This window comes from Penicillium antarcticum (genome assembly GCF_028974205.1).
Source record: "Penicillium antarcticum strain IBT 31339 chromosome Unknown utg000003l_segment0_segment0, whole genome shotgun sequence".
NCBI classification, from domain to species: Eukaryota; Fungi; Ascomycota; class Eurotiomycetes; order Eurotiales; family Aspergillaceae; genus Penicillium; species Penicillium antarcticum.
Window position 1 is genome coordinate 2,149,759 of NW_026695301.1, and position 23,731 is coordinate 2,173,489.

At 49.3% G+C, this 23,731-nt stretch overlaps 9 protein-coding genes across 9 annotated transcripts; 4 read left to right on the forward strand and 5 right to left on the reverse strand.

Moving 5' to 3' along the window:
• Positions 1-2: 2 nt before the first annotated feature.
• On the reverse strand, positions 3-1,464 carry N7508_003528 (mitochondrial 37S ribosomal protein mS47; the record flags this gene model as incomplete). Its single annotated transcript, XM_058461594.1, has 2 exons — positions 3-1,364; positions 1,414-1,464. The coding sequence occupies 2 exons, from the start codon at positions 1,462-1,464 to the stop codon at positions 3-5; spliced, it is 1,413 nt and encodes a 470-aa protein (XP_058322171.1).
• A 399-nt stretch (positions 1,465-1,863) lies between these two features.
• On the reverse strand, positions 1,864-2,676 carry N7508_003529 (mitochondrial 54S ribosomal protein uL4m; the record flags this gene model as incomplete). The annotated part of the gene is made up of 1 exon (XM_058461595.1): positions 1,864-2,676. The coding sequence occupies one exon, from the start codon at positions 2,674-2,676 to the stop codon at positions 1,864-1,866; it is 813 nt and encodes a 270-aa protein (XP_058322172.1).
• A 367-nt stretch (positions 2,677-3,043) lies between these two features.
• Positions 3,044-4,355, forward strand: N7508_003530 (mitochondrial 54S ribosomal protein mL38; the record flags this gene model as incomplete). The annotated part of the gene is made up of 2 exons (XM_058461596.1): positions 3,044-3,575; positions 3,634-4,355. 2 exons carry the CDS (start codon positions 3,044-3,046, stop codon positions 4,353-4,355), a joined length of 1,254 nt encoding a protein of 417 aa, XP_058322173.1.
• A 185-nt stretch (positions 4,356-4,540) lies between these two features.
• Positions 4,541-5,135, reverse strand: N7508_003531 (putative mitochondrial inner membrane protease subunit 1; the record flags this gene model as incomplete). The annotated part of the gene is made up of 2 exons (XM_058461597.1): positions 4,541-4,714; positions 4,776-5,135. 2 exons carry the CDS (start codon positions 5,133-5,135, stop codon positions 4,541-4,543), a joined length of 534 nt encoding a protein of 177 aa, XP_058322174.1.
• Positions 5,136-5,888: 753 nt separating this feature from the next.
• Positions 5,889-6,650, reverse strand: N7508_003532 (OBAP family protein; the record flags this gene model as incomplete). Its single annotated transcript, XM_058461598.1, has 2 exons — positions 5,889-6,352; positions 6,437-6,650. 2 exons carry the CDS (start codon positions 6,648-6,650, stop codon positions 5,889-5,891), a joined length of 678 nt encoding a protein of 225 aa, XP_058322175.1.
• Positions 6,651-7,383: 733 nt separating this feature from the next.
• Positions 7,384-11,803, forward strand: N7508_003533 (protein kinase subdomain-containing protein; the record flags this gene model as incomplete). The annotated part of the gene is made up of 7 exons (XM_058461599.1): positions 7,384-7,562; positions 7,662-7,904; positions 7,948-8,528; positions 8,586-8,620; positions 8,668-8,707; positions 8,782-9,420; positions 9,480-11,803. The coding sequence occupies 7 exons, from the start codon at positions 7,384-7,386 to the stop codon at positions 11,801-11,803; spliced, it is 4,041 nt and encodes a 1,346-aa protein (XP_058322176.1).
• A 712-nt stretch (positions 11,804-12,515) lies between these two features.
• On the reverse strand, positions 12,516-13,004 carry N7508_003534 (uncharacterized protein; the record flags this gene model as incomplete). Its single annotated transcript, XM_058461600.1, has 1 exon — positions 12,516-13,004. One exon carries the CDS (start codon positions 13,002-13,004, stop codon positions 12,516-12,518), a length of 489 nt encoding a protein of 162 aa, XP_058322177.1.
• Positions 13,005-20,420: 7,416 nt separating this feature from the next.
• Positions 20,421-21,521, forward strand: N7508_003535 (uncharacterized protein; the record flags this gene model as incomplete). The annotated part of the gene is made up of 1 exon (XM_058461601.1): positions 20,421-21,521. The coding sequence occupies one exon, from the start codon at positions 20,421-20,423 to the stop codon at positions 21,519-21,521; it is 1,101 nt and encodes a 366-aa protein (XP_058322178.1).
• Positions 21,522-21,964: 443 nt separating this feature from the next.
• Positions 21,965-23,380, forward strand: N7508_003536 (rRNA-processing protein LAS1; the record flags this gene model as incomplete). Its single annotated transcript, XM_058461602.1, has 4 exons — positions 21,965-22,084; positions 22,146-22,285; positions 22,373-22,828; positions 22,888-23,380. 4 exons carry the CDS (start codon positions 21,965-21,967, stop codon positions 23,378-23,380), a joined length of 1,209 nt encoding a protein of 402 aa, XP_058322179.1.
• Between the last annotated feature and the right edge of the window lie 351 nt (positions 23,381-23,731).

Genomic DNA, 23,731 nt, shown 5'->3' on the forward strand with positions numbered 1-23,731 from the left:
TCTTAGTTCCACTTGAGTCCTCCCTCGGCAGTCTTTGACGTCTTCCGGGCAATCACCTCGACGACCTTTCGGCGGACACCCTCACGGTGAGCGTACTTCTCGAGGAAGTGGTCCACCACAGGTCTCCGTGATGCATGTCCTTGACGCACAACAGCCTCAATCTCCTTCTCGGAGGGAAGGGCGAAGTGAGCATGGGGGTAGCTCTTGTAGTCACCGGTGCTGAAGAGGGATAGGCGCTCCTCACCCTCGGGGATCTTGAAGAACTCTTCCACGGCCTCGTCCGTGACCTCCTTAAGAGTAGCAGGTTGCCACTCAGCCTGGCGGGGAGGCTTTGACACAAGACGGGCGTTGACACCCTCGACAAAGTCAGGGTGACGCATGAAGTGGGCAGAGATCGCGTGTTCACGCTGGAAGGTCTCTGAGATGCTCCACTTCTTGCCGAGGCGCAGCTGGCGAAGTGTAACTTTCAGGGAAGTGGGTGAGCGGCTCGAGAGGGTCTCCAATGTCTTCTGAGCCCACTCCTTGTGCCCAGTCTCCTGCTCCAAAGCCTGGAAGATTTCCTCGACGGAGTTGAAGGCGAAGCAGCGGTCAATGGCAGTGCGCAGGCTACCAGCCATGAGCATAGGCTCCTCCTCAAGAGGAGGAAGTCCAAGGGAAAACTCTGCCATGGTCTTGTTCACGGTATGCAGGCGTTCGGGGAGCTCGACGTGGTCGGGGAAGGTCAGCTCAGAGAGACGCTGGGTCACATTGGCGAGAACACTCGAGTGCAGGTAGTGAGTAGCAATTCCGGCGTACAGAGCCTGTACACCCTTCAGGCGCTCCGAGGTCAGGGCCAGATAGGTTCCGGTCTCACCATCGAGGCGTGGCAAGAAGAACGAGCCACCAACGTCAGGGAAGAAACCGATAGTTGTCTCAGGCATGGCAAAGACGGTACGCTCAGTCGCAATACGGAAAGGAGCGTGCATGCTGAGGCCGACACCACCACCCATGGTGATTCCATCCATAAAAGAGATAACGGGCTTCGAGTATGTAGCAATCATGTGGTCGAGGCAATATTCGAGTCCGAAGAAACTTGTCGAGGCATGTTGTCCCTCCAGTCCCTCTGCGTTCTGCTTAGCTAGAGCGGCAACGTCGCCGCCTGCACAGAGGGCCTTCTCGCCAGCTCCAGAAATGAGAATCATGTTCGCAAGGTTCGACTTCTCCCATTCCTTCAATCGGGGGAAGATCTTCCGTGCCATGGAGCCGTTCAGGGAATTGAGCTTCTTGGGGCGGTTGAGCTCGACGCTGCGGATGCCGTAAATCGAATTGAACAGAACATCATCGGGTTCATCTGTGGGGAGTTCTTTGGGAATATTCGTCGACATCTATCAATTATCAGCTCTGATGTCAGTTTTCGGTCCGAGGAGTGCATACCGAAGCTGTTGCCATGAAGGCAGGGTTGGTAACCTTTGCGCGTAGAGGCATTGGGGATACGCGCGAGATCCAGCTCGGCGAGGGTAGGCGGGAGAAAGAGTGTCGAAGTAACATTAGAACGAAGAAAAGGAAGAATACAGGGAAGGGGGTATGATGGTGACAATCAGATGTTTCTCCGCTTTCTTGACCTCGGGAGTTTTTTTCGCTGGATTTTCTTTCCGCTCCGACTCTCCGCCCATAACCGACACTGCTTGACATCACCTTTTGATGCGATTTGATGTCAAGGATTTGAATTATGCTATGTGCGCTGAATCGGACTAAAATTCTATGAAGATTCTCTATAAATGCTATGGAATTATTGGGTTTTGACTGCGCAATTATGGAATAAAGTGTTAAAATATAGATCTATTTGTACATAGCTAGATAATGCAAACAATATAACAGACGCAATCAAGCCCGAGGACGGCCCAGCCCGAGTATCTCCTTTCCGTCTAGTGAAGGTGACCAGATTCTGTCCTCCTTGGTCAGGTCCGTAGAGTTCTCGCGCAAGAGCTTGTGCAATGCTTCCTTCTCAATGACGATTCTCCCCGTCTCCAACATATCCTTCACATCCACATCCTCAAGTTCGATGCATTTGATGTGCTTGTGGAACTTTTCAGCTGCTTGGAACAATCTCTCATCCGCCTTCTGCGTAATGAGTGTTACCCGACCCTTCTTCTGGTCCCAGCCATGAGCTCTGGCGAAGTTCCGGGCGAAAAAGGGGGTGGCACCTTCGGGAAGAGTAATGGAGTTATTGACAACAATCAATTCGCCGCGTGCGTGCCGGTAGCTGAGGGCGATGCGCCAGGCTTGGGCGTAGATCTTTCGTGGTAGATCGGTCGAGAAATCGCGAGGATGGGGTCCGTGGGCTACACCACCACCGCGGCGAACTGGCGATTGCTTGTCGCCTGCACGAGCACGACCGGAGCCCTTCTGTGCATACAGCTTCCTGTGACTACCGTGCACATCGTCCCTCCACTTGGTGCTGGCTGTTCCTTGCCGGGTTGCGTCACCCTCATAGACGACTGCGCGGTGAAGAATATCATGACGAATGGGCATTTGAAGGAGTCTCCGCGAGTAGTGAATCATGCTTTCGGGCTTCATGTCGGGGAAACGGTAGGTCACGACTTGAACAGGGAGTTGGGCTCCAGGCCGTTGTGCTTGGGGTGCCTCGGTGGCATTTTGTGTTTCGAAGGGTGTCGTGGGCTTGGCCTCTGTTGCCATTGACCGTGTGAGGCATCGCTGCTGCAAAATTGGGTGGCTTGTCAGTAACTGCGTCTAGCACACAGATCAACAATTCATGAAGTCACTCACGGTCACTTGCTTCGGACCGGACATAAGTCCGCCCGAGCTGCGTGAAAGCAGCCGCAGCGAGCGAAAAACATCGTGACTAGGCATTGTGTAGAACCCGTTCGGTGGATAACGCCTATAAATTGATGATGCCTGGTGTCTTGAACGGACGAGCAAAAGTTGATCCCGGGCGGTGGGTACGAGCAGAATCTTGGCGTCCGAACAGAAAAAGTCACCCCGGAGAGACAACAACATCCGATCCTCAAGGCCAACGCCATCTCAACCCCCAATTCTTCAAATAATGGCTCACTGCGAGCGGGCTTCGAAGCCCCTGCTCCAATGCCTTCGCAACACCTATTCGCGAGGCATTGCTGGAACCCAACTCCAGACGCGAGCCTTCCAGTCGACTGCTAGCGTCAAAGAAGCCGAAGCTGAAGCACCAAGCCAACCCTTCCACAAGGCACCTGATCCTTCTCTTGTGACGAGCCCCCGGTTAGAGAGACGTTTGCTGCGACAGGGTACCGCCCCTATTGGATCTCGTCGTCGACGTGCCGCGCTCCAGGACTCCGCCAACATTCCTTTCGAACAACTGCCTTACCAATGTTTCCAGGAAGCTCGGAAGGTTCTCCTCGCCGACCGCGAAGAGAAATTGAAGGAAATTGAGACTATGAGACAGCGCCTTGCACGACAGGAGGCTCTGTCTGTTGAAGAGGCCGGAGGAGAGAAGGCGAAGAAGTCCCGTGTCACGGCCATGCAATTACACCTGGAACGCCTCAAGATCCTGGCCGATATTAACGATCCTTTGGTGAAGCGCAATTTCGAGGATGGTGAAGGTATGACTGACAACTTATTGGATGGCTCGGGCCTAGACTTACCATCTTACCATCTTAGGCGACATGTCCAAGCCCATCTACCGCTTTTTGGCCGACCGCAAATGGCGTGAGTATCGCCGCAAGATTCTTGTCCAGCGTATTACCCAAATGAAGGTCATTCCCGATGTCTTGCCTCACTGCGACCCCGTTGTGGACACCAGGATGTACTTCGGCAAGCGCCAGGTTCAGGCTGGTGAATATGTCGATGCCAGAGCCAGCACAAGCGCACCAAAATTGGACATTCAACTCTTCGAGGGTGGTGAAAAGCTTGTCACCATTGCAATTGTTGACCCGGATATCCCAAACGTTGAGACCAACAGCTTTGATTATAAGACACACTTCCTCGCCGTGAACGTGCCCATCTCGGCCACCTCCACCAAGGTCGATCTCTCTCAGCTTTTGGAAGACTCTCAGGTAGTTCTTCCCTGGCTGCCACCTGTTGCTCAGAAGGGTAGTCCCTACCACCGTCTATCTGTCTTCATCATGGAGCAGAAGAACTCTCGCCCCCTCAACTTCGAGGCCATCAAGACCAAGGAGACTAGCCGCGATGTCACTCTCCGCACCCTCCAGGCCAGCTACCACCTCAAGGCCATTGGTGCTCATCTGTTCCGTACCCAATGGGACGACACGACCCTGGAGGTCATGAAGGAGATCGGATTCGACGGTGCCAGCGTGGAGCTGCGCCGCGCACGGGTCGAGCCTCTGCCATATAAGAGACGTAACCCCTCGTCTTTCCGCTAATCTTGCCTTGTATACTTTGTTTCCCATATCGGCGATTGAGTATAGATTTGTATTGTACAATTTGATATGTATGAATATGCACACTGCTTTCACAATTCCCTTCCGACCAAACTCCATGTATACGCTTAACAGAATCTCAAGTAATACACCCATTGGCATAAAGTATAGATGCCGCGTGGTCCGATCTAATCCAATTGCACAGGTTGCAACGGATTACGCACCCACTCCATCTTCGAAGGCGGCCATACCCTCGCAACAATCTTTCCATTAATCAAGCCCATAGGAACCGGCCCGTAGTTTCTCGAATCCCTCGACCAGGGAAGATTGTCGCCGGCCAGAAAGACATGGCCCTCGGGGATCTTCACAACAAATACAAGTCAGCAATCGAACCACGTACCCATGACACAAGACGGAGCCTACCTGGATCATATTTTGATCAATTCCGACCTCTGTACTAAACGCCTTATCCTGACAAACAAAGTCTCCAGGCATACCAACAACCCGCTTGGCAACATGAACGCCCTGGAAGTTGGGATGCCCAAATCGCACAACGTCGCCGACCTCAATTCCTTTTCCGTTTCGATGTATCCGCGAGATCAGAAGCCAGTCGCCTCTTACGTCGAAGGTCGGGTACATGGACGGACCAGCGCTGGCCTGGATGGTGATCAAGTGCTCCCAGATCAGCGCGCAGCCGCAGAAGGTTCCGGCACCATTAAGCGCAAGTCGGCCAATGCTGCGCAAATTCGCGTTCCGCAGCGTACTTCGGAATAAGCGCTCCATGTGTGGTCAATTGAGAGCTTGTTGGTTTCCTCAGATTGAGCTTCAGTCGGTCCGCGATTGGGTCACATGACCCAGCGGGGCGTTTAAAAACCTCGATTTTGCTGCGCTCCCGTCTTGTCTTCCTCATCCACTGTCGACATATCATCCTGCACTTTTAAGGTAGCAGGTATTGCAACTGTGCCAAGTTATGAGATTCTAGGATCATTCAAGCTATTCCAGCTGCCCATTTAATGCAATGGGCGCTGGCTGAGCACCTGAGTTTTCTTGGTCTTGACTTTTCTGCGCAAGCATCTTTATGGACAGCTGCTTGGCCTGTCTATTTAGTTTTATACCCCCTGCCCTCATTCTCCATACATAGTTCCACTATCCCCTCTCCTCTCCCTTTCGGGAATCCGCTTCTCCAAATGCTAGAGCTTGCCGTCGTCGAAATTCAGCACCAGGACGAGCAAGTGTGGACAATGAAGCAAGATGAACATAACCAGCCTATCTTCTTTTGGCTGTCCCCCAGTGTGCCTCAATTTGACCCCATTTCATTATGGGACTGGGTCTTTGAGTCATGCGTAGCGGGGAGACATCTCTGTATATCAATTCATTTCGATGCAATTTATTTTCATGTTCACTTAATCCTATTGTCTCGCATAAACATTGATCAACTCCTAAGTTGATTTACACATCGTATCAGCATCTATTAAAGTGAATGGTCAGCACAATGTCACCACCTAAGAACGACCCTATCCAACCAGGAAGGATATTTTACATACCAGCATGCTTCTCGACAGCCTCAATCCCCTCTCTTTTCTTAGCCTTCTGTCGGTAATCAACTCCATACAACCCATCCCGGTCCCCGAGCAGCTCATCCAACCCCCCAGGTTTCGCAGCTTTCACACTTTCCTCCGACGTGAAACTCCCCATCAACTGCGGCGGTCCCATGGGTACAATATCCCCACGATCAACCTGCCAAAAATGATACGTCTTTCCATAGATAGGTGCAATATCTTGCATCTCAGCCGTCTCGGCTGCCTCCCATACAGACGTGGGAACGCCAGCTGGCGCAGGCATTATCAGCATGCCGCTCTTCACTTCAAATTCATGCGTGTGCCACAGCTTGCGCTCATCTGCTGGAAGGGTTTTGAAGACTCGGGGTGAGACCATGTATTCTATGCCGATTAGGCGGGCATTTGTTTTGGACGAGTCGTAAATAAGGCATTGGCGGACATCTGGGGTTTGGGATCAGTATGGGTTATGGTATTGGGGGGAGAGTAGATAGGGCTTGGATGGTGTCGTGTAGTTAGGAGGTATACCTTCTGTTAAATGTGTGCAGTAATGGTTTGCTTCAACGCATCGAGTTGGGTCGTTGGCATAGACGTGGAAGGCGTTGAGGTGTGCGCAGATCTGTTTCACTGGCGTAAAGTCTTGGACCATTGAAGCTCCTGTTTCGAGTACTTGACTCTTGACTGTTCGTGGTTCGCCTGGGATTCCACTTGTATCACTGGAGTTCCTTGTGCAGGTTGACATGTTGGCAATGTATACGGTTTGATGTGATGGATGTTGCAGCCGGGATTAGGTTACTCTGATAATTCTGGGCGCCAGATATGTTAATTTTCATCCAGTGTTTCTTTCTGTGAAAAGTTATTCACCACATTTCAATTTCTTATGTATTCCGCTGGCTTTTAAATTGTTGATGTACCAACTTGACGTCACGATGATTGTGCCCCGGGAAGGTGGCGTAATCTGTATACATGTAGTCATCATCATTAAGTTATATAGTCGTTCTCGAAATCGGCTTGACAAAGACACTCTTCGTCACTCTTTTCTGGTCCCACTGCCAAGACCTTGGCGCGGATCAATTATTTAGCGGGCCGCATCAACTTGTATGTTACTGTATTTTCGTATGTAAATTACGCGATGCGTATGAGACCTGAATGGAATTGGAATTCAATGGACAAAGCGTGGGTCCCCGCAAACCAGCTCTAGCCTTTATGGAAGATCTGCCTAAAGGATATGCGTGAACCAGTGTCAGTGGGAGTGGAGCAGAATGGCCCCAAGCGATGTGGTGTATCTTGGGTGAGGTGCATTGGCCACAGGCGGCAAAGCCATCGACCTAACAAGGCGCCTTACTTACCCCCGCTTAGGTCTATTCAGCTGAACAGCCCATTTCTGATAATCAGTAACCGTTTCTGTTTGTCTTTTTGCCCTTGGGCTTATCATATTGAAAGCAGACTCCTCAGACTGAAGAGAGAACTCGGCGATGCAGCAAGAAGCAACCATTTACGGCGGAGAGCCGAACCCGTTGGACACTACGGGCTTGTGCCTGCTGTCCCTGGATGGTGGGGGTGTGCGAGGCCTCTCATCACTCTACATCCTGAAGAGCATCATGGATCGACTTAACCACGCGCGGGAGCAGAGCCAGCTCCCTCCCGTGAAGCCGTGTGAAGTGTTTGACCTTATCGGAGGAACAAGCACTGGGGGGCAAGTGGACTTCCAAGCGCCTGCCACCTTGAATTTGACATGCTAACTATCAGTAAGTCTCATCGCGATCATGCTCGGCCGGCTCGAGATGGATGTCGATCAGTGCATTGACGCATACAGCGATCTTGCAGCAGCAGTGTTCAGCGAGAAGCTGCACTCAGTCCCTATCAACTTCAAGGGTAATATCACAGCCCGGTTCAACTCGGCGACGCTGGAAAGCGCGATCCTAAAGGTTGTTGAGGACAGTGGTGCTGATAAGCAGGATCTATTTGATGATGCCGCAGCACGTGGATGCAAAACGTAAGTGCACTGCAGACCGGGTTGATTTCTCTAACATTGTCAGTTTCGTTTGTACTGCCGACCGCCATACAAAGGACATTGTTCGCCTCAGAAGCTACAGCCTTTCTCACGAGCCAAAGATCCGCACGACGATATGTCAAGCTGCCCTTGCGACATCTGCAGCCACAACCTTCTTTGAACCCGTCAGCATCGGAAACCGCTCATTTGCTGATGGCGGACTAGGCGCGAACAACCCAGTGGACGAAGTGGAAGGTGAGGCGTCGAACATATGGTTCCCTGAGACGGGAGATCTCAAGCCGCACGTGAAGTGCTTCATATCGATCGGGACAGGTAACCCAGGCAAGAAGCCGTTCGAGGACAATATTTTCAAGTTCCTCGGGCAGACAGTAGTGCAGATTGCAACCGAGACGGAGAACACCGAGAGAAGGTTCATAGCGAGATGGGCAAAACAATTCGACGAGAAGCGGTACTTCCGGTTGAATGTCGAGCAGGGACTACAGGAGATTGGGCTTGAGGAGTACAAGAAGAAGGGGGCGATAGAGGCGGCAACAGAGGGCTATCTCACGCACATAACACAGAAGTTCCGGGTGAGGGACTGCATTGAGAACATGAGACTCAAAGAGAGTGTGTATCTCGAAGACTTCAGTTAACCAAGTGATTCAATTAGCTGATGTTTTGCAGACAAGACTGAGATGTCATTCTCCACTATTTTACACGTATGTGCATTACTGGTGGCGAGCCTGTTCCTTGCTGAAATATATAGAAACATACTACCCGCGCCAACCAAAGGCAGTGGAAATCAGGTACGAAGACCGTAGGCGGGTTATGGTATTTTCATTCCCCAAATTCCTTATTAACTAGTCATTTGGGGATATAGTTCATCGCTTTGACGTACCATTCGACCTTACCTATATGCCGGTGATTGAAACAAACTTCATGGGTCGGCAGGAAGAGCTAGAGCAGCTGTGGCAGTCTATACAGCCATCTAGGTCTGAACAGCAGAAAGTTGCCATTGTTCATGGGCTTGGAGGGATGGGAAAGACACAGCTAGCAATTCGCTTCGCACGAGACCACAAACGTGATTTCACTGCTATCTTTTGGTTGAATGGCAAGGATCGAGCCACTCTTGTGCAATCTCTAAGCTCAAATTTGCCACGGCTAACAGGCCAGTCTCAAAACGCCGATGCGATCATTGACGAAGAAGCGGAGCAGCGATCTACGTATGTTTTGCGGTGGCTAGCATTGGAGGGGAACTCGCGATGGCTAATCATTTTTGATAACATCGATCAATACTCTCCCGCTAATAGTGTTGTTCGTCAAGCGTATGATGTTCAGAAATTTTTCCCTGGAGCTGATCATGGCTCTATTCTTATCACGTCTCGGCTCGAATCATTGACTGAGCTAGGGGAGTCTTTTCCAATACATAGGCTGAACCCCAAGGATGCGATCCAACTACTCTTGCGAAGCAGTCGTCTATCAGTGGATACTACTGTCGGCGAGCTTAGGAACAGCCCAGGTACGAGGGCAATTGATATACATATATATTGACTTCATTGATGATATTGATATCCATAGAAATCCTTACCCTTGCCAGTCGTCTGGATGGGCTGCCGTTGGCCATTGTTATCGCCGGGTCCTACATACGTAAAACTGGAACCAGTGTCACTAGGTATTTGCAACTTTACCAAGAGTCATGGTCCAGCTTGCAGTCGCAATCGAGATCTGGGCCCCAGTATCAACATGGTAACATGCTACAGACGTGGCTGATATCATATCGCGAGATTCAAAAGCGGGACTCAAAGGCAGCTCAGCTACTGTTGCTTCTTGCTCACTTTGACAATCAGGACACCTGGTATGAATTAATTCAAAGTGGTTGCGAAGGCTCAGACGTCCCATTGTGGCTTTACGAAAGCGCTGCAACCTTTCTTGCATTTTCGATCAGAGTGAGCATTCTCATCGAATTCTCCCTTCTTGAAGTCAAGCAACAGAAGGAAAGCTACACAATGCATCCAGTGGTACAAGACTGGTGCCTTCACGTCTCTAGCACTGATAGATATCTGGTTTCGCTTCGGCTAAATGAGCTGGCATTGATCTCTGTTGGATACACTGTGCCTAATTTGAGCGAGAAGAATTCGGCAGAGCTTCAGCGACGGCTTATTCCGCACGCCAATCGCATTCTTGATACAGATTGGTCAGGAGAAGATACTAGAGTACAGGGGGCTTTGAATGGTCTAGGAAATCTCTACAGGCATCAGGGAAAGTTGAAGGAAGCTGAGGAGATATACCAGCGAGCTATGGCAGGGAAGGGGATGGCCCTCGGTCCAGATCACACATCTACTCTTAATACAGTCCACAACCTTGGTGCTCTCTACTATGATCAGGGAAAGCTAAACAAGGCAGAGGAGATGTACCAGCGAGCACTATCGGGATATAAGAAGGCTCTCGGTCCAGATCATTCGTCGACCCTTAGCACAGTCCACCAACTTGGTGCTCTCTACTCTAAGCAGGGAAAGCTTAAGAAGGCAGAGGAGATGTACCAGCGAGCACTTATAGGATCCGAGAAGGCCGTTGGTCTAGATCATACGTCGACCCTCGAAATATTCAACAGCCTTGGGAATCTCTACTCTAAGCAGGAAAAGCTTAAGAAGGCAGAGGAGATGTACCAGCGAGCAATATCAGGATATGAGAAGGCTCTCGGTCTAGGTCACACGTCAACCCTCAATACAATAAACAACCTTGGTGCTCTCTACAGAGATCAGGGGAAGTTGAAGGAAGCTGAAGAGATGTACCAGCGAGCTCTAGTAGGCAAGGAGAAGGCCCTCGGGCTAGATCATACGTCTACGCTCGATACAGTCAACAACCTTGGTCTTCTTTACTCTGACCAGGGGAAGTTGAAGGAAGCTGAAGAGATGTACCAGCGAGCTCTAGCAGGCAATGAGAAGGCCCTCGGGCTAGATCATACGTCTACTCTCAATACAATCAACAACCTTGGTTCTCTCTACTATGATCAGGGGAAGCTGAATAAGGCAGAAGAGATGTATCAACGAGCAATATCAGGATACGAGAAGGGCCTCGGTCCAGATCACACGTCTACCCTCGATACAATCAACAACCTTGGTGCTCTCTACTCCAATCAGGGGAAGCTGAATAAGGCAGAGAAGATGTACCAACGAGCTCTAGCAGGCTGTGAGAAGGCCCTCAGTCTAGACCACACGTCTACCCTCAATGCAGTTAACAACCTTGGGAATCTCTACACTAAGCAGGGGAAGCTAATGGAGGCAGAGGAGATGTACCAGCGAGCTCTAGCAGGATACGAGAAGGCCCTCGGTCTAGGTCACACGTTTACCCTCAATACAGTTAACAACCTTGGGAATCTCTACTCTAAGCAGGGAAAGCTAAATGAGGCAGAGGAGATGTACCAGCGAGCTCTAGTAGGCTGTGAGAAGGCCCTCGGTCTAGATCATACGTCGACCCTCGACGAACTTAACAACCTTGGCGCTCTCTACTATAATCAGGGGAAACTGAACGAGGCAGAAGAGATGTACCAGAGAGCTCTAGCAGGATACGAGAGGGCCCTCGGCCCTGATCACACATCGACCCTTGTTACAGTCAACAACCTTGGAAATCTCTACTCTAAGCAGGGGAAGCCAGAGAAGGCAGAGGAGATGTACCAGCGAGCACTGGCAGGGAAGGAGAAGGCCCTTGGTCCAGATCCCACGTCGACTCTTGATGCATTCAACAACCTTGGTCTTCTATACTCTGACCAGGGAAAGCTAAATAAGGCTGAGGAGATGTACCAGCAAGAACTGCCTGGCAGTCGGAAGGCCACGGATCTCAATTTTAGTAGGGGACAGCGGGCTGTAAAGAGATTCACCAAGTGGCTTAAGCATCGCCAATAGAGAAAAGTGTATATCCGTTATGGGACAGGAGTAACCAAGCATATTACTGTCATATATCCTATGTTTCAGTTTACTACAGTACATTCAGGGACACAGCATCACCCCAGAGGCCGGAGTGAAAGCGCTGACAAAAATCAAGTCCTTTGTGTATGTCTTTCAGGAAAAAACATCTATGAGAGTCGCGAGGACTTTATACAGACCACCATGGGTCGGTCGTATTATCCCAACATGTCTTATCAAGTTACATGTAGGTTCTCTTCGCACCTGCCACCAAATGACTTCCACGTTAGATTACAGAAACTGTTCGTAATAGTCACATGCCCTTTTTTGAGGCCTCAAGGTAGCTCTTACCAAATTTTAGAGTTCACCTAGTTAGTTCTCAGGGACGGGCACACGAGCCATAGAGGCTGATAGGTAGTTCTATGGATTTCCACCGCAGTCCAGCGTGATGTACGTAATATCAAGATACGGTACTAGACGAGATGCACTTTAGTGCGTCCTTTAATTTGATGCGGCCCGCTCAATAATTGATATACGCCACGGCCTAGGCGCTGGGGCCAGAAAAGAGTGACGAAGAGTGTATCTGTCAAGCCGATTTCGAGAACGACTGTACCCGTGTTAGTATCTTTATTTATTTGTACACTTAGGATTTCCTTTGGGCTTCTCAAGATGTTTTGCATTTGATCATCAGGGTGTCTCTAAGCACACTATTTTATTTCAATCCGAACCCACCCGTCTTGTAGCTATCCAGTACCAGGAATGCAGAACGTGCACCAAAGATGCACGAGATCATGGCAATCTGATCCCTCCCAAGGCTCGATTCAAGTAGCATCCGCGCCTTGCGGTTTAACTCTTCGAATTCTCCGAGTCGGGTTTGGTATTGTGCGAGGAGGAGCTTGTTGTGGTCACGATTTGTGGAGATGAATTGTTCCACCCTCTTGGCGATAGTTTGAGGGTCAGTTGCAAATCCTACTATCGGATATTCGGTCATTGCAATGGCGAAGTAGGCCTCCTCTGCGGTGAAGGAGATGTAGTCGGGCTCGGCTGGATGTTCAATATCGCCTGCGAGGATCGACCAGCACTTAGGGTTGATGTTGGAGATGCGTTGCTCCAGTCTATTGACCCAGGTTCTGTAGCTATTAGTGCCAAATATGAGCTTTGTGACTGTCTGGGAAAGCTGCTGGGTCTTGGTTGTTGACATGGTGAGGTCGGTAGCTGTTGATGATATTGATGGTAAGCAAGGTAGGCCCTTGCAAGCCCTCGAGAGATGCATACTTGGGAAGTCTATCAGACACCAGAGTCGAGGTGGATATGAGGCGGTTTGTTTGGCTCGTCGGTCTTTTGGACTTCTCCGTTAGCTTGGTCATGCAGCGGAACAGTGGATGCATTTCGAGTGCAAGGTAGGAAGATCAGTGGGATATGATATGGCCGTACCGTCGTGACAACGATGAATAGAGATGAGGAGGCTCAGCTGGTGTCCAAATGATCTTGCACTGGAAAGAAAAAGGCGTTGTAATTGAGGGAAGAGAACAATCGAAGCAGGGGAGCATGGGCTTCTGAACAAACAATATGCATTTGCTTGACCAGCCAGCTTCAACACTACGCTTTCTATCAAATTCATTCACTGTTCGGGCTATCAGAACATCAAACGGAGGGAAACAACGTTGAATTATGAGACCTCTTGTTGCTCTCAGGTCATATAATTTCGCGAAATGAACCGAGATCACCCCGGGGAACACATAAGCAACACCATCGCTCTTATATAAGTTCTTTAAAACGCTGTCTAGTCTACCTTGACTGTTGCTCCCTTGTACGATGTCAATTCAAAGGGTCTGCTCTATAACCCAGTCATCAACTTGTCTAGTCACCCGAGACATCGACCTTCAAGCCTTTGTGTTGTACTCATTTGACTATATCAAGCGCTCTTTCTCAGCGCAAATTAACGAGTTTTATCTCATCATTCAGCAGGGCCGTGGTTCTAAATGAAAGCAATCCGAATGTCTGCAAGTTTGGTTCGTGAAACGCATTGAGCAACACGAACCAGGAGCTACTTCAAGCTCTAGCTTTCAGGGGCAGGCAAGAGTCTATGAATGATTTGAAAATGCTGTTAGGATGATGCCCTATTTTACTATCAGCCTCCTAAAAGGTTCTGTGGCATATATGGGCCAAGAGCGCCGCATATGTGCACGATTCACCGGGTCCCTTCGCTGCCTATTTGTAGTTGTCCCCTTTGTCTTATTGATCTATGATAAAAGATTTTTCATGACTTATATGCTAATTTCTTTCATGCAGACACGTGCTATAGTAAATCGCAGTTTCACTTAATCGCCCGTCTTCTTGCACTTGCAACCACGATACTAGAGGTTCAGACGACATAAGTTCCTCTCGCAGCAAAGAAGCTGTCCAGCCCTTGACAAGGACTCAGACGACTTCTTCCACCATTCCTACACAGAGAATATCTCCCAGACCACTGCCGCTCCGACAGCTATGCAGAGCAGCTGTAGCTACACCGTTTAGAACCTTCCATCAATTGATACCCCCTTGTGTGAGGATTCAAGGTGGGGTCATGTTCAAGATCTATGACATTCTCAAGCGTTCTCATCGCTCTGTCCATCTCTACAATCACATTGTCTCCAGATGTCTTGGTATGTTGCCTAGTCTAGTCTTTGTCCTCATGGTGCTGCCGTTTTTGGCATATACAACATACAACATCACTGACCAATGACGCACTTGAACACTTGCTTAAACGTAATGGATTACCCGAACTAAGAAACACTTTTCTTTTCAACAAGTCAAAGGGCTCATTGATTTTGAGAAGAGCTGGGTCCAGTGAGGCGGATATGCGGCATGGGACGATACCGGAACGCCATCAAGAGAAAAGCCAGAACCAGCGAAAGGAACCACACTTGTTGGGATTCTAATTCTGGTCAGTCTCTGTAATTTAATCCACTTTTATCTGTAAGGATCATGATCTGGTTCTCCAAGAACAGTCACCTAGGTTCTATTTGGGGTTGCTAGGCGGTATACAAAGCACAATACATTGCATTTAGACGAATCATTCGTCGTTTCAGCGAAAGCCAAGTCAACAACAAGGCGCTTTCACCGCTGATGAGCCTTTTCGGCATTTGCAATGACTAGGCTTTTTCACTACCATAGGACAGGCCGCTGTCTAAATTTTCGCGCTTGGCATGGTTTGCAAGATATATATTTTGAGTAGTCTAAGGCGAATTACAATTACGCTAATCTAGGTTATATGCATTCTGACTTCTAGACCCAGTGCTCCAGAAAATTACTGCTGTAATTCGTTTCTGTTGGTCATGCCCTTGACAGTCCAAAACGATACAATTTAATCACTGCAGAATAGTAGTGCATAGTCTAGCATAGTCTAGCGCAATTTCGGATATAGCCAAATCCGCGAACACTAAGCCGAGATCAACAATAGAAAATCTCTTCAGCCCTAGACCCAAGTCTATCACTAAGAGATACTCCTTTGATTAAACTAGCCCACAAGACAGTCGCGAATAGACCGCCGGCGTTCTACACCTGAAGATCTCGGGATTCAATCTTACATTAGAAGCCGAAGTAACATCAACGGATGAGCATGACCCAAAAAGAGGGACTGTAACTAAGGTCCTGAGCTAACGGCAATTACTATCGCCAGAATTTACTAGTTGAAAGCGCCCGGGCGCAAGGCACTTGAATCCCAGACCGACAATAAGATGGAAGAAAATTAGACGATTGACGCTGATCTGCCTGATCGGCGGATCTCCATTCCACTTGATTCATTCAATTCAGACGAAAAGGCCAAAGTCAAACTCTTCACTTTCCTCTACTGTACATGTAGGGGGTGGACACCACTGGGAGTATAGTTAGCGCAGAAAACCCAACACCAGCACCAACACCAATAAGCAAACCATGTAAATTACTGTTTACCCCTCCCCACCGGGGATCTCCAACAGTACAAGTCTACAGCATTCTCAAGAATGTAAATCATCGCCTGCAAAGACCATTGCTCAAAATCAATAATGCGGCATACACGGCCGGACCCTCCCGGCTGAACATTTATAGTTTCCCATATTGTACGAGCCTAGGCGGACTTGAAGCGGGCGACGAACCCCGTTGGAATAATCGTCCGATCGGGAAAAGATGCACGCGTGGGGCGCATTGTGAGGAGACTGGGGCTCGGGTTGAGTCCACCGCTAATCATTTTGATCTTTTAATAGGGGAATGGAGGAGGGGGGGGGGGGGGGGGGGGAAGCTGCAAGTGTGCAGGTAGCGGATGTACTGCGCTCCGTACATGTTGCAGTCAAACATACGTAGGCTTGGTGCCTACATCGCCTCAATAATTGGATCTATAGTAATCATAAGGAGGCAGTGCGCCTACGTCTGAGACAAACAAGGATCGAACGGGTCTAAGCAGTGGTGTCTAGACTAGACGCCAAATGCAGAAGAATGAAAGGGTGGAGGCACTGTATATCACATCTGTGTGCCACGGCATACATACCCGGTGGAACGCCCAACGTGTACAATAGGAATGACAAAAGGGTGGCTCGGTGGAGAGCAGAATACGGTGAAGGGTGAAAGCGAATCCAACCCCAAGGGACTGGAATAATCAAAAATGGAGAATTTAGCTGGAAGTATGTGCGGCAAGTTTCTGATGCTGCAGCTAATATGGCACATTACACATTCCCAAAAAGGATTAGTGAAGCCGAAGGAAATATGGAGAACAAACCGACTGGAAAAGGCCCTCGAGCCCCCCTCTTATCTCGTAAGCAAAGGAAAAAGCAAAGAAAAATTATGGAGACTCTTTGTACTAGCAGGGAATGAAAGGCCTCCTTTTACCGTTTCAACAGCCAACCAGCGCCCGTCAATAACAACCTAAGGTGCGTGCACAGCACTAAGGCCAACTAATCAAAAGCCTCCGACACACCCCTGTGTAGTGGATGAAGTGTATAGGATTGGAGGATCCAAGTCTCGTCTCCATCACATTAACTGCCGAGTATATAGTATACATGTACATATGTAATAAGTTAGAACGTTACTGTAAGGAATGAGATCACAGCCTCCTATCTCTACTATCGAGTCGCACTGCACGGAGGTGTGCCACCTCACCGCAGCTGTTCGCATGCAGATAACCCCTGTGATCAGCTGCTGCATTGATCTTCTTGTGGTGACACCCACAGAGTGTTGAGTCACCGGCGGAGAAAGCGCATGTGGATGTCAACCTTGGAACTGGAACCGTAGTTCCCGTAAGTTAGTGTGAAAAGTGAAAAAGATTGAGTAAAAAGTAAAAAACAATAGCCAGTTTTTTCGTATAGGAACGGAGCAAGTGCGTACGAGGGATCGGCCCCTGCATGGAGACTCATTTTGTGATCTTTTGAGTTTGCCTCGTTCGGAACAAGATCGGCATTCCTAGCAGATCGTAAGAAAAAGAGTGAGCACTGGCCAAGAATGGTGTGTGGATCCCAAGGTGCGCGGTTAAGCACCGAGGTTAAACCTGGGGCGATGGTTGGTTGTATACACAGCCAGTGAATGAGTGAATTGGGCTAACTTGGAGTTAGGTTTCAGCAGATTGGGATGGCGAGGCAGTGATTGGATTCGCAGATGACAACGTGTCTATAGCCCCCTGTTTCTGCCTTCCTTTGGCTTTTCTACGCCGCCACTCGGTTTGTTGACTGTGATAAGGATTCGATCCACCTGCACCTGGACCATGTGTGGCGTCACGCCGCAGGCGTCAGAACACAAGTGTTGGACTTTGAATATACTTCAGCTAGGAGTCGATGACGAAATACCCGCAGTTAGAGATGTTCTCGATATATCTCAGACCTGGCGAGGCGCTGTGTCACAGGGCCCTGCAAGGACAGCTTTTAGGGTCTGGACTTGCAGGCTTTGGGAGCTGGTCTAATTCGGAACAGCTGGTTCTACGCAACCTATTGGGAGCACTCTTAAGTTTCAACTAGAGACATAGCCAAGTGACTGTACATGGCCTGGCGTCCTGTACGTCCGTACTGCCCCCCTGAGATCCGTGAGCACCATGGTCGGAGCATAATCCGATCGTCACGACCTTCGAGCAAAGAGGTGAGATGAACAAGGAGAAAGAGCCGAGGTCGCTCCGTACTTTAATCTACTTCATTTGAACGCACGGCTATTTGAGTGACCCGAACATTCTCATCCGATGCTACACCGTAAGGAGTTGATGACATGGCGCTAAGGCAAGCCAAATTGACTTAGTCCCGCAGCTCCCTCCCGCTGCATTCCTAAGAAACGGGCAATCAGAAACCCCGACTGGAACGTCTGGAAGGACGAAGGAAGCTGGGATCGGCCCCCCTTGCCCCATTAGTGGGGGCTAAGGAGTGAAATGGAGTTCATGCCACAGCCCTTTCGCTTTTCGGAGGTTACTCTGGTGGAGACTCAGAGAGAGAGAGGCTGATCAACGCCCGATCTAGCGTGGTCTCGGACGGCGACCGCCAGAGGTTCTTGGATCTTACCTGGTATGCAGGGTTGAGCGCAATCATGAGTGTGATCCTGAGTCCAGAATCACATATCCAAGTCCTGCGGATATGTCCGTTGTACCCGTTCAAGGGGTGTGTGACCACCTGTCTTAGATTGCTACGGTGTGCCATACTCCAGAGATCGGCATTTTCATATGGTGTCAGCGGTTCCACCAGGAGAACTCTGATTTATTATTGATTCAGCCCCCTGGTCTTCTGGAAATTTTATATTGTGCCAATCTTGTGCCAATGCCAAGTTTTTTTTTTTTGCAGCCTGTGCAGGAAGTGGGTCTGCAAATGTGTTCCGGTTGCCGTGTGGATGTGTTTTGCAGACATATCGAGATCAGCTGTGATACAGCAATGACGTGTAAGATGACTCCTACAGAACAGGTTGACACTCATACTTGGGAACGACCTAATTACAGTATGCTCCGTACATGTACAGGGTAAAGTGTACAGTATAGTCGAGAATGGACCAGACCCCTGAAAGGGCCAGTTCTTGGCTTTGAGCCCTAAGCACGATCAGATCCGCCCGGCCACGTTGTGAATGGTGGCTCAACCGCTCGTTTCCTGATCGGTGACACAAAGTGGACTCTAATTTCTTTTCATTGGATTGGAAATTGGCGTCAATCTTGCCGAGAATATAGTAGACTGGTCACATCTCCACTGAGACGTCAACATGAAAACTCCGTGTACCCATGTATGGTACCTTAGCCCCATGCGGGTTCAACGCTTGGGATAGCCGAGCTTCCCGCTCAGAGACACGCATGTTCTGGTTTTGGTGGCGCCCTTTTATGGGCCGATGAAACAGGTCCACAAAACGTTGAGGCACTCGGATCGATACGCTACTATTAGCTACATATTGGCGCCCACCCCTCTTTTTCTCAGGTGATTCTGGAGAATGACCTCGCTGATCCCGCCAAAAAAAAAAAATGCAGGTAGCCTAAAACACACTGGCCCAAGTTTCTCTTTTCAGCATGGTGATGATTGGATTATCTATTTTGGGTCCTACCAACTACTTCCTTTTTATTTTGTATACACATAGGCTGAACAGTACTGTAGAATAAGATTGCTCACCTTCGGGTGGCAATGATGCATCTCCTGCATCATGTACATGTACTCCAGATAGGGAGAATGTGTGCAAGAGAATAGCCGGGTATGCGTACAGTAATGTAAACTTTAGGAAGGGGTCCGCCAAAGAGTATGACGGTCTATTGTCTACTCTCCACTTCCCCCCTCCCCTGTACAAAGCCCATCACATAGTAACCCTTGCGTAACAAGTCCAGTAGGGGTAATGAAATAGTCACATTCTTATAGTCAGCCTTGGGTATTAGTGATCGGCCCAAATCATACAAAAACATTCCACGGGTGGTTAGAGCCAAGATACTGTTAAGTTTTTAGTTACTTTTCCCGTAGAAGCGAAAAGAGAAACTAGTCCCTGTTAGTTTCAAGGAGGGCCCCAGTCCGTACTATAGATAATTTAAAAAAAAGTAAGAAATAAAAAATAAAAAATAAAAAAGAAATCACAAAAAAAAGGAACACGGGAGTAGCCCCAGACTAGGCCCGTGTGAGGGTCCATGTATTCAATGTACAGCTAATGTATGAATCTTCCCCATGTTCGCCTCAAAAAGCATGTTCCATGTTCCCACAGGTCCGATCCATCCCCACTTCATACTCCCTATTTGCTGCACTCCGGAGTATTCCCTGGCCCTGGTCGAAACGGTGGAACTGCCCTGATTCATGGATTCGGTTCCAGGTTGCACTTTATTTGCGTCTAGGCTCCTTTAGTGTCAACGTCGTGTCATCTTAACATGTGCGGTGGGATCGTAGATCAGGCTCCCTGGATTCCTTTTTATAAGCCCTGCCTTGCCGGATCTTCATACCTCACTCTCTGTTCCTGAAGGAACATCGGCCTTTCATATCCCACCCTTTATTTTACCCTATACTTCCACCTACGTAAGCTGTTCCCGCCCCCATCATACGGGAACTTATATACTGACTTCCCCCTCAGCTCTCTCTCTACACTGCACTTTTTGCACTTCTCTTATATGGCCAATTACTACTGTCAACCACAGCCCTCTTCAACAGGCTCACAATGGTGTCCAGAAACAACTTATAACCAAACCATGCAGGATCTGGTCCGCGCCTTCCCTCGGCCAAGACACACTCGGGTCATGAAGCCTCGTAGTGCTGGCAACAGTCCTTCAGCAATCCACCGACGGCGGTCAACCGTCAGTCAGAATGTGATGCATAACATGCCGACTCAATATCAGTCCTCCCTGGAAGAAGCCCTCCTTGCCTCGGCGGTCCGGAAATCTCGCCCGATCAGCTGGCACCCATCATCGGCAAGAACTCGGGGCCTTTCAAATCCGCAATGCATGCCCGATTACACCTCGGACAACTATGCCGCCATGGGTCCTCTCTCTGATGAGTACTTGAACTCAGCAGTCTACAGCGACAACTTCATGTCATATCCAATGACGGCGGATCCATCTTTCTCGCCTAACAGCTACTTCCCAGTCTACTCGGACATGCAAGAGGAGTTGCCACTTCCGCAACAGCCAACGACTCTCTCGATGACTGGCTCGCAGGTGGAGCCGATGCCATGGGATGTGACGGCCATGTCAACCGATCTTTTAGCCATGTCGCAGCCGGCTTCCGATAACTGGACCTTCGATATGCTCTCCATGGGAACCAACATCCCGCCACCGGAGACAACCTGCCCAAGCTATGTCAGCGTCCCATCGCCGGGCGAAATGAGCGGGCCATCAACGCCCGACTTTCTCCCGATTCAACAATTTGAAGATCCGTTCCAACCGATCGCGGAGCCGAAGAAAGCTGGCAAGCCGGAAGAAGAACTGGTCGGTATGGGTCTCTACAACCAGCCCAACGGAACATTAGCCCGGGCTCCACAATCACAGCCAGGCAAGGGTCTCAAACTTGAGGAGACATTCACGCCTTCGGACGAAGACCAGGATGGTGAGGCGGACGTGGATGCAGAGTCCGAGAGCGTCGGGCACCAATCGCCCCAGCAACCAGCTGTCTCACAACCTGCACCGGTCCACCAGTCGACTTTCATCCCAAAGCAGCAGCCGAAGCAAGCCTTGAACCTGCTGCACCGGTCTTTCTTCTTCGAAAATGATGACGCGGATCAGCAGTGCATGACTGCCCAGCCATTCGCTGCCTTGAACCAACCCTGCATGAGTTACGGCTATGGGTGGATCTGAGCCGGTCGCTCGACACACCTTTTTGTTTGCTTTTTTATCACATCTTTTAGCTTAACCAGCGGCATAGCGTGGAGTTTATTATTATTATTATTTTTGTGGCGTCGGATACATGGATACCCTGGGACGAGATGACTCCCATTTTTGTTTGGAAATTGGTCAATGTACTCATAAACGATTTGAGATACAGATTCGCTAAGAATATCAACTACATTACATCTCACCTAATTTCTTCTCTTGGTATATTCCTCAACAAACTTACAGCTGAAGTATAAAATACCCTACTCTGATTGGCCGGAGATAAATAAGCATCGGCAAAACCTCCCCGAAGGAAAAACCATCCGCCGAAAATATTTCGCAGCGAAACCATCAAGCTCGAAAAGACGTACAAGCATAGCTGATTTCAGACAACTTCGAATTTAGTTGTTTGATCTGTCTCAGCAGAAATGGCAAAGGTCATTTTCACAGCTTGGAAGTCCAAGTCTGAATTACTCGACGTGCGGAACGAGTTTTATCCCACTTCTTCCTTCGAAGGTCCTGATTTGCGTGCTCATGGCTGTGCAGTGGTATGAAAAAACGGCGTTCCTTTCCATTGCAGCATTGGTACTGATATATCATGGTCCTCAGGTCGAAGCCTGGAAGCTACGTGGCAATGTGCCACATCACGTTGAGGCCACTGCCTTGTTAACAGATGCTATTCTTCACGATGATGCGCAGAGCAATTCCATCTTTTCTATTCGGGCGACTTATTCGGCTGCTTTCTGTCGGTGAGTGCTATCAGGCGTATATGTGTTACCTTGATCCTATCTTGTTACATACGTATTCATTCAAACACACAACTAACAAAACCACAGCTTCGTCACTGGTCTTGTAGACACAAAAATCCATGGCGTCCGCCGAACAATGTTCCAACGCGCAATGGACCTAGGCCTCCCAGCCTCCTTTGTGGAACTCCGCCATGAAGCAACCCACCGCGAGCCACCATCCCTAGTCGTCCTGCGCAAAGCAGCGCAGCGCTCTCTAGAGTGGCTCTGGGACAATTACTGGGCTGGTATAGCTGATGCAAGCTATGCGCCTGTATTGGACCACGGTGATGGTACGTCTGTCAAAGCTGCGCTGGAAGAAGCGCTGCAGCCTCTGCTTTCCGGTGTGGATGTCGATGGACAAGCCATTTCCAAGAAGCGGAAGCGTGATTTCGGTGTCTCGGTTGCTATGCAGATTATTTCTATTTGTAATGTTTCTGCTGGTGCCGTGAGGGTTTTGGCTGGGGTTTTGCTTGAGAGGGGGGTTCTTGTTCCAGAGGAGAGGCAGTGAGTTGATCATATCACCTATGAGAGAGTGGACTTGTGTGCTGACTATTTTACTTTAGATTTGGAGAGACTTTGAACGATACGTTCAGAGAATGGGACCCTGTCCTGCAAAGGGTTGCAGAGAGCCATCCTTCATTCTTAAGGCATCTGGTCGAAGACATGGTCAATGACCTCGCCTTCAAGAGCCCAGACGATGCAGCTGAGAGCCCCTCATCTGAAGCCATATACTTGTGGCTATCTCACATCCTCACACATTCGTTCTGGGAGTTCCACAGGCAATCATGTCCGCAGAGCTATGTTCTACAAGCTTGCGATGAGAGTCCGCACCACTTTACGAAATTGTTGAGTCGACATGTAAAGAAGCAGGTCGATGGGACTAAGAAGTCTCACCACTCTCGATCTGCTGCCAAGAATCGTGTCTCGAAGACCCAATCTACCGGCAACGGTTCATCAAGTGCTGCCTCCCAGCTCTCGGAGAAGCTGCAGCAGCATGGATGGGGATTTGTAGAGAAGTGGGATAATCGGTCTCTGGGCGTTGTTTCTAGTAATTAAATGAGATCTGTAGAAGAATAAAATAGATATGCTGCTGGCAGCAAATTGAAAACAACATCTGTCTAGTATAGTTGAAGCTGTTGAGGAAAAATAGTTCATCCGGATGACGTCGGTAATCCGCGAGCTGCCGCGTTTCGCTGCGTAGTTCTGAGCACGCCCCTCAGTTGTCACAGCTTCGATTGCTAAGCAACTCGGTCTGCTCCGATTTGTTGCTGAGCAGACCTCAATAAAATGTTATGCGCTAGCTGCTAGATATGCTACAGCCAGGTTATTTGTTGTATAGCAATAGTTTCTTGAATGGCTTTCTACTCAGAGGTTGCAATAGACTGTCTCAGATGATATGATCTTGTT